The sequence below is a fragment of the Aquila chrysaetos genome, chromosome 1 (assembly GCF_900496995.4).
Source record: "Aquila chrysaetos chrysaetos chromosome 1, bAquChr1.4, whole genome shotgun sequence".
Classification (NCBI taxonomy): Eukaryota; Metazoa; Chordata; class Aves; order Accipitriformes; family Accipitridae; genus Aquila; species Aquila chrysaetos.
The window spans coordinates 29,130,315-29,139,610 of NC_044004.1; the positions used below are offsets into that span (position 1 = coordinate 29,130,315).

A 9,296-nucleotide genomic window follows, 5' to 3' on the forward strand; every position below is an offset into this window, starting at 1 on the left:
TATTGTTGAGAAAACAGATAGCTTTATTTTGAAGAATGCACTGTATTTTTGAACAACTGATCTTTGAAACCTAAGAGGTAGCAACATAAAAAGTCTCTTCAGCAACATACTGCTAAATAAGTTTAAAATATCCACTTTCATATTCTTTGAAGTACAGACCTTCTAGGTATCTGCTTTCTTAAATGTGTTTACAGTACATCTATAAATTGTAAAAATGGACCATCACACAAGTATCTTCTATCCAAATGACATCCCAAACTCAACAGTGATAGCATACACTCATATGAAATATACTACTAGCTACTGTAAATAGAAGGAATAGTTGTCAGGATAAAAAAAGCGTGCCAACAATAAAAATCAGTTAAAAATCAGTCACCAAAAATTAAGCCTCTTTTCTCTACAAAAGCCTTTTAGCATCATACGCTATCACAGTATAATGAAAGCTACAGCAGAATTACACCTTCAGTATGCATCATACAATCCATAAACCACTTAAGCACACAGGGCCATATCAAAGCAGTGTATTCATTCTTCTATAAAGCAACTAGTTCTAGAGGAAAAGGGAAAAGTGGAGTCAAGACAAATATACCTATGAATAGGCCTGACCAATTTATTCATTAAACTCAGTTAAAAAATAGCATTCTCCTGAACAGACTACTGGACAAACTGCAGCAACTCTTTCCAGATTTTTTATAAAGCTAAACAAGTATCAATTCCAGTCTGAATTTTTTAGCTTGAATTTGGTACCACTGATGCAAGGTCTTTATCTGTTATCTGATCCATTATCGCATTTCTGTTGCTTATAAATATTCAAGACTATGATCAAGCCATATCTGTTAAAGAGATTGCAGTCCTTTCATTGTAAGATATATTTTCCAGTCTTTCATTCTTACAACTCTTAACTCCCGCCTCCACTTTTTCTCTTTCTTGAATTGCTGACAATGAACTACATGCACATCTGACTAAATGGACCAGTACCAAATAAAAGGGCAACAGACTACATTTTATAGACACACATACATTTTTTTTAATATTCTCTGACCCACAAGACTTCTATGCTAGTTTTAGTATTAGAAACATATATTTAGGTTACCCTTCATGAAGCCTACTAAAATCCTTTTCATAGGGGCCTTTCTACAAGAGAGCTTCTTCTCCTCCTCCTCTTCCTGACCAGTCCTCTGAAGTCCAATTTTTTGTACAGATGCATTATTTTTACACTTTGGTTATATGAAAACCTATGGCACAACAAAATACAGCAGAAGAAACCCAAGACCCCTGATTCTGAAACTATGAAGATGGTAAGTGATCAACACTTCGCCTTTTTATATGTTTTTATATATACAAAACGTGCATATACACACACACGGAGGAGTACACATTAGTATTTAGATAAGCATTACAGACAATTTGTTCTTTACGTATGGAAAAATGGTTTAACAAATAGTAAAAACCATAAAGATTCCTGGTGTATGCTTGTCTAGTGTTACAGCTTCTAACTTGTTACATACTATGACCAAAACCCAATCCGCTTTCAGAAAGATTTAGACTACACTTCACCAGTTCTGTGCTCCATTATGTGGGCTGGGAATAGCCTTTTCACAGTCTATGTAGGTCAGCTCCTCTCCAGCACTGCACCTCCTTCTGAAAACATTGATATATTTAAGTGAAAAGCCATCAACTAAGCTTGGGTTTTGTATCTAAAACCCCAAACTTTACTCTGAGTAAAGCCCCAGTGCTTCTTCCTCAACTTCCGAATACTGGAACAGGTTGCCAACATCCTTGGGAGACACTCAAAACCGATCTCAACAGGGTCTTGTGCAGCCTGCTCTAGGTGGCCCTCCTTGAGCAGGGGGGTTGGACAACATGACCTCCAGCAGCCCCTTCCAACCTCAAACATTTTGTGATTCTATACTGCTTTTGCTTGTAAAGCTGATTTTTCCCAACATCTAAAAGGATTCTGAGTTTACTGATTAATAAATCAAGAAACAACTTACTGCAATTATTCACACACAAAGTCAAGTGTTTATTTACTATTTACAAATATAAATACATTAATGCTACAAGTACTGTCATGTTCTTCATTATCATGGCACCTTAGATAAGGATAACATATTATGCAAGTAAGACACCTTAGTTTTAGCAGGCACCTGTGCAGTCACTGCCAAAGTTTAATCAAAACAAATATGGCACACGTAAGAGATACTTTTCCATAGTTCTATAAATCTTTAGTAGTAAAAGCAACTGTACATTGGATTTTTATATTTTTGGTCAGATACAAGATTTTATTATTTTCATCAAAGGATTAGTAGTTTATTTGGTCACAAGTCGTAATGGCCTCCTCACTTCAGTATTTTACAGTATCAACAGTTTTTGACTTTGCAGAGAACATTTCTCCCCCTGTCCCCACAAGTCAATTGGGGAGCCATTGCCAGCAGACACTGTCGATGATCTGAATTCCATCATTTCAGTTGCAAGACAACCTTCATAAAGGAGAAAAGGAATGACATTAAAGTTGGATGAGACCAAAAGTTATGCAGTCTAGGAAATACAGCTTTTTGCTTTCTGTTACAGTATAATATGCAAGCATATAAACATGTCTTTCCTCTGGAAAATACACCGTATCTCTCTCAGTTCTCTTTTACAACCTCACATGACTGTCACTTCCAATAATGTTCTTTAGCACTTACTGCACACAAACCATTTCTCAGCTCCCTGTAATCAAAAAGTAGAATGGTAATTTCCAGGTCCAGTGAGATTACTTCCACACAAAGTGGAACCGAGGGACCATTTCTGGAGTGAATTCCTCCTTGTACACACATAAAACTGAGTAAGGAGATGACAGCATCCCACAGCTTCCATACAGATCTTGAAGCAGAACAAAAGGATTGTGAAGACTGCTGGAGTCTGTCCCGGAAGAATCCTTGTTTGCATAGTGTAGAGTTAATCACAAGCTACTATTTTTATATTTAGTTTTGGAGGGAAAAATCCAGGGGAAAGCAAGCTGTTAAGGGCTCTCATTTCATGAGAGCATCACCTGTATCTGGACTAATGCATTTTTCTCACTGGGAACTGCATAGTTACTCAGAGGTCTCACAGCCTCATTAAAGCAACTGGTAGACATAAACTTAGTGTGTTTTTAAATTCAAAATACTAACAGCACTGTTACAACAGTATTTAACTCTATGAGCTATAAATCCATTATTTTCAATTGTTACATATTGATGAAGATTTTTTCTAAACGTTGGTCTACAGATTCCAGCTATAGCATCATAACATTACATAAAACATGTAAAGAAACACCTTACTTGCTAAATGTTATGAAGCAACTAGAAGCTGCTAACTTCTAAAACATTGTTGATACAACTCTTTCACATCCATCCTGCAAGATGTCAGAGAACCCCATCTCCCAGATAATAGACTTAAATATTTGAAGACATTTTCAGATTAAAAAAAAAAAAAAAAAAACAACAACAACAAAAATCCCACTTTCCTTTATAACAGAGCCAGAAGTAATCCTGAAAAGTAACTGAATAAGGAGGGACTTCAGGGTTTGCAGTTATCACCTGGGTGCAAGTCAGATGACACTTCTTCCCCTAACAATTTTTCTTCAAATCCTCACTTCCTCTAGTCTTTTCTATTAAGAAATCTGAGACACTCCAAATAAAGTTTCACTTGAAATTTTCTTCTTGGGTTACTATATTAGAATCTTTGTAACTTTCTTCCTGATTTACTATGCCATGAAAATTAAAGCACTCAATTTGAACCAAACAACTCTCCCATACGCGTTCCCAGCCACTGACATTTTGTGAAGCTGGGGGAACACTGGAGTTCTCTCCCATCTTTCAAAATCAACTCTCATCTGATGCTGTCATTTCATTTGCTTCTCCACCTATTCTCGCAAGACATTTTAATGGCGGTCTGAACAGACTATTAAGCTTATCAGGATTCTAATTACATTTTTAAAAAATTCTTGACTAAACTGTGTTAAAAAAACCCTAAAGTCTATCCAAGATAGTCTGCCTTATGTAAGGCTTTCTGTAACTCTATAGTCATTTTGCCAATGAATGATTTACTTTGGGTTTTCAGCAAGATATCCAGAACAAAGAATTTCAGTTAAAATAAACTCGGTACATGAAAAGTCAGGAACAAAGGATGGTATCAGTAAAAGCTACCTTATTAGCAGCTTCCAGTGCATTTAGTAGGTTCTGCAACTCTTCCTTATTCATCTCTATAGAAATTGGTTTAATTTCACCATTTTCTCTCACATCCAAATCAAGATTGACAAGTGGCATTTGCAGCATGGAGATCTTGTCACTGGAGAGAGCAAGCTATGCAGATTGATAAAACAACAATAACAAAGTGTAAGGTGGAGCCACTAAGTTTTTAGTCTTCATACCATCACATCTGCACTTTATATTAAATATGTACCACCAGAAGAAACATCAACATGACAAAATTAACTTCTCGCAAGTCATCTCTGCAGTTTCTGGGGTTGCTTTTTTTTTTTCCTGTTGTTGGGATTTTTGCTTGTTTGTTAATACCAACAATATACTGAAATACTAACACCCCCCCCTTCACAGCAAAACACTTGTTTAATCAATTTGTTAAAATTACTGGGCTGCTACATTTTTGTGTTCTAGGTGAAAAGAAAGGATACATTTGATCATGGCTCTAAAAGTGAAGTATATGAATTCTGAAGTCACTGTATTCAAATAGTTCTGACAATCAACAAGTAAGAATGGTCTTATAGAAGGGGCAGTTGGGAGAAAGAGGACACCTTTGTGCAGTTTTCAACTCTATCTACAGCTGATCAAACACTGTTTGTCAGATATCCTATTTGACAAACATTGATGAAGAGAATTACACACCAACTGCGCTTTCTTTTTTGTTTGCTATTATACTCACTCTAGTATAAATAAGGCTTTTAAAATACATTAAAAACAAAGATCAGTTGATAATACTGTAGGTCAGTATTGTACACACCTACCTTATTTATTTAGAGAGCAGAATGTGGTACAGCAGAGGAGAGACAATGTCCTTGGTAAGTTTCAACTATAGTAAGTGAAAAAAATCACAACCAGCTCAAGGGGGACGGGGCGGGGGGGGGGGAGTGGTTTAAAGCAAAATGAACACAATAGTTCAGACACATACCAGAAATTTGTATCACAAAATAGAAACTCAAAAAATCCTCCAGAAGAAAAAGTTAAAAGAAACCACAAACAAAAACCAAGAATTCATGTAACTCTAGTTTACATTTTTGTCAGCAGTAAATACAGTTAGCAAGAGATCAATCCCTAGTATCAGTTCATCTGAAGCACACTATGATGCCATATTTGCTCTTCTAAAATCTTGTCTATTGTGGGCATTGCTCTTTGATTTCCAAAGCTGTTTGCTGCACAAAGCATTTAACAATCTTGGTGAAATGGAAAACTATTTAACAGCTCTACAAATCTGTTTAACAGCTCCCATGGACTAACTAAAAATATAAACAGTGTAGTAATGTTGTTAAGTCTTTGATGGAGCTTAATTTAAAGCAGCCATCTTTGTAACCCCAAAGCATCATCTGACTTGAGGCAACAGTTATCACTGGCTTATTATCAAAATAAGTCTAAAGATAAATGATTTCAAACTAATTATTAACTAATTGTTTACCATGGGAATCTAAAAAATTTTTTAAAAATCCAAGGAAACACATGCTCCTTCTTCCTTTGAGTAAAAATACCATCTATTCAGGCCCCCAAAATCGTAATGGCATACAAAACTTTCAGGTGTTCCTGAATAACGCTCATTCTCCTTTCAGGAAAGAGCTAGGTGTTGCAGCTTCAAAAGGAGGAAAAAAAGAAGAATTTTACTTTTACAGTTTATGCAAACTTCTGGCAAGTCTTTGATCAGTCTTATCATGAATGTGCTTTTCTGATACCTATAAAAATTGAACGATGCTCCAGAATGAGCAGGCCTAAGGGTATTATATCAATAGTTACTTCTGTGTTGTGGAACACTTCTTTCAAACAACATTAAGACAACACTCTCACCTTTAACTGCCAGTCAAAATCTTGCAGCTGGGCAGAAGAGATTGCATTTACTCTTTCCACCAGCGCATTCCTGATTTCTTCCTTTCTGCCTTTTAGGCATTTTGTGATTGCTTCTTGATAGTTTGAATTTAACTCATTTATCTGCTGAGCAGCCTACAAAAATAAAAATTGTGATTGCTTAAACTATGAACCACAGAAATAACACGTACCACCTGTAATAGCTGTGCTCTGTAAATATGCAAGCTTCTACCCAGATAGCTGTTATACTGGACTCCACAGTCTCACCTTTCTTATACTGCCCTCACTGGCAGCTCTCTACATTTGATAGTTAGAGTCAGTATTTACCACAGCAACGTATGAAGAAAAGAATAATTTTCTTGTCATTTAAATTAAAAGAGACCAGAGAACGGAGGCTTTATGTGGCATCTAAGGTGCCACCCTAAAATCAAGACAAAAAATGACACACACAAACAACTCAGGTTTAGCTCTGAAAGTTTCTGAACATAAGAGCAGAGACAAAATACATTAGCTGAAACAGACATACTGATGTAGGCACTTTCCTATGGCTACACAAGTATCTTTCTTTGATCTAGCTACTAGCAGGTAGGCAAAATATGAGCCATGTGTAAAAGATGAGAACTAGGATTTCTGATAATGGAACAAGTTTTTGCAAAGTTTATACATATTAGAATGCCCTGAACCTGAATGCCCTGAATGAATGTCTCTGTCCCACATGGTCCTCCATTCACAGTCTAAATTTTTTTTTTTTTTACTTACATACAGTCAATATTTTAACACACTTCAGTGCAGTAGTAATGAACAAAGAAAGCCAAACAAGAGTGTGAATTGGTTTTATTGCTAATGAACAGTAATGACAGTATTTTAGCGAAAACAGATTTAATTTGGTGGTACTTAAGATACCAATTTAAGTGACTAAACCAGTATTTTAACAAGTATTGCCCAGTGCTATTTTAAAAAAAAAAAAAAAAGTGTCAATTTCACTTTTTCTTTTAGAAGTCTTCACAGTGTTCTCTAAATGCTGCTCACCTTCTAACTATTTAGGCTTAGTCTGCTACTATTCAAATGCTAGACTATAAAAGTACTTCAGGACGAAATAAACTACAAGACTAATCAGTCCAGTACGATCTCTCAAAGTCAAGCCCAATCAGTGTTGTGCCCTTACCTCTTCATCAGATATGTTTTTGCCAACTGCAGTTTTGAAATACGTCATTGTTGCTTCTAAAATCTCCATCCACTCCGACAAGCTCCAAATACCGCCATAATCCTGATATCGAGGATACGCACGGCCACATATGCCATCTACTATTTTATGAAGGAACTGAAACAACGTGATACATAACTTAAGAACATAATTCTATCACAGTTAACCTACACCAGATATGAGACTGATCAGGCAACTCAGTTATCACCCCTCCCTTCACTGGGTACTGTCTCAATGCTTCCTCCGAGCGCAGCCCATGCACCATTCTAAAAAGTCATAAAGAGGTAGTCCCTGAATATGAACTGTCCTCCCCTCTTCCCCAAATTCAGTTCACTAGGTTTAGCCACCGAAAACAAAATGTGATTCAGATTCACCTTTGACTTATATTTGGACTTAATAGTTTTGTGCACAACTACAATGTACTGCTGAGCGGCAGCACTGCCACACCAAAGGGCACCTCAGGCATCTCTGCACTGGGATTGTCAGGATGCAAAGCACAACTCAAAAGTGCTGGATCTCCAAGCCTGTGCCTGCGGATCTCTCTAGTCTCCCAAACCAAACCACTGCCCTCTAGCACTGAGGCTCTTCTATATCCCTGGCTTCTTTGAGCACCGTAGTGAGGCAAATCCAGCCAGTCCAGTACTTCACCGACTGGAAATCGCTGGAGCCTCTCTGGGAGCAGCCGAGAGCTCCCGCACGCAGGCCATCGCCCTCAGCGTCAGCTTACAGCGCTCAGCCCTCAGACGGCGGAAGACTTGCGCTGGCAAGAGCTCAAGGCCATTTCCCATCGTTCAATAGCAAAGCCACCGCAGAGGGACCCGCTGGGCGCACCCCCGGCGTGTTCCGAGCCCCTGCTTTTGGCTTCGTTCCAGAGAGGCCGGCGAGGGAGGGCGGTGCGGTGCGCAGCCGCCCGAGGCCCGGCGAGGCGAGCGGCACCGCTCTGCAGCCCCGCGCGGCCGGCGGACGACGGGCCCGGCCTCCCTCACAGGCGCCGGAGAGCGGCACCTCGGCCTCCCCGCGGCGAACACCGCCCTTCCCAGCCCCGAGGGCCCGCTACCCGACGCCGCCCGAGCGGGACCGGGACCGGCACCGGGACGCGCCTGCTCCCGCCGCGCCCCCACCCTCCCAAGTTCGCTTCACGGCGGCAGCGGCCCGGAGGCCCCGACTTAACGGGAAGCAGCCGCCCTGTGGGGCGGGGAGGAAGGCAGGCTGCTGACCGGCACGGCGGTCGCGGCTCCGCCTGCCTCAGAGGCCCCGGTGCCGCCCGCCCGGGGGCGCGGGGAGCCCACCTCCAGGGCCCGTCCCGGCGGGAGCTTCTCCAGCAGCCGCAGCATTTCCCGGCCCTTCCCGCCACGCCTTCGCCGGACACGTGACCGCCCCGGCGCGTCGCGAGCACGCGCTTACCCCCTCCCCGCCGGCGGCGCGCATGCGCACGCGCACGGGCAAAGATCCCGCCCTCCCCCCGTCCTAGGTCACGGGTTCGAGTCCCAGCCCCGGCGCCGAGGGGACCGCCCAGCGGGCTTGGCGGGCAAACCGCCGCTCTGTGCAGCCTTCAGTCAAACGGCGAACGAAGTCGGAACCCCCGGAATTTTACAAGCTTTTATGTGCAATAACACTTAAGCTATTTTTACATTCCGCCTGTTTCGCAGCTTTGCTTTTTCACTCTTAGCAGGCTAACATTCCAACTCGTGGCAGGGCGGGGAGTTCAAGGCTTACAACAGGCCCACATCTCGGATATTAAGTGAAATCGAGGAAGTTAGGAGAAATACTAACTACAGAAGTCCATGCTGCTGGTACAGTGTTTGCCATGAACAGCTAATTTCTTGTTTCTCCTTTGCCAAAGTGGGAGTCGAATGCTAACCAGACCGTGGAGGATGTTTACGGAACAGACTTCAGCATTAGCAATAACCTTTCCATGCCTTAAGTTGATTTGAATGTGAATGTGAAGAAGCAAAAATGCCCCGACCACTTGTATGAGAAAACCTGTATGAATTCAAGTCTCAGGAAGACACTGACATGCACAGAAATCGATATACTTGTAG

General features: G+C 40.8%; 1 protein-coding gene across 3 annotated transcripts; it reads right to left on the bottom strand.

Annotated features, from left to right (window-relative positions):
- Positions 1-1,994: 1,994 nt before the first annotated feature.
- Positions 1,995-8,660, bottom strand: COMMD8 (COMM domain containing 8). 3 transcript variants are annotated; one of them, XM_030022503.2, is made up of 5 exons: positions 8,544-8,660; positions 7,216-7,371; positions 6,033-6,185; positions 4,173-4,328; positions 1,995-2,480 (listed from the first exon to the last, which is right to left on the bottom strand). In XM_030022503.2, the coding sequence occupies exons 1-5, from the start codon at positions 8,586-8,588 to the stop codon at positions 2,460-2,462; spliced, it is 531 nt and encodes a 176-aa protein (XP_029878363.1). In that variant the 5' UTR covers positions 8,589-8,660; the 3' UTR covers positions 1,995-2,459. The 3 variants fall into 3 exon arrangements, with proteins under 3 accessions (XP_029878363.1, XP_029878347.1, XP_029878356.1); XM_030022487.2 differs by having other exon boundaries at positions 8,472-8,605; XM_030022496.1 differs by lacking the exon at positions 1,995-2,480 and having other exon boundaries at positions 4,125-4,328.
- Positions 8,661-9,296: the final 636 nt, after the last annotated feature.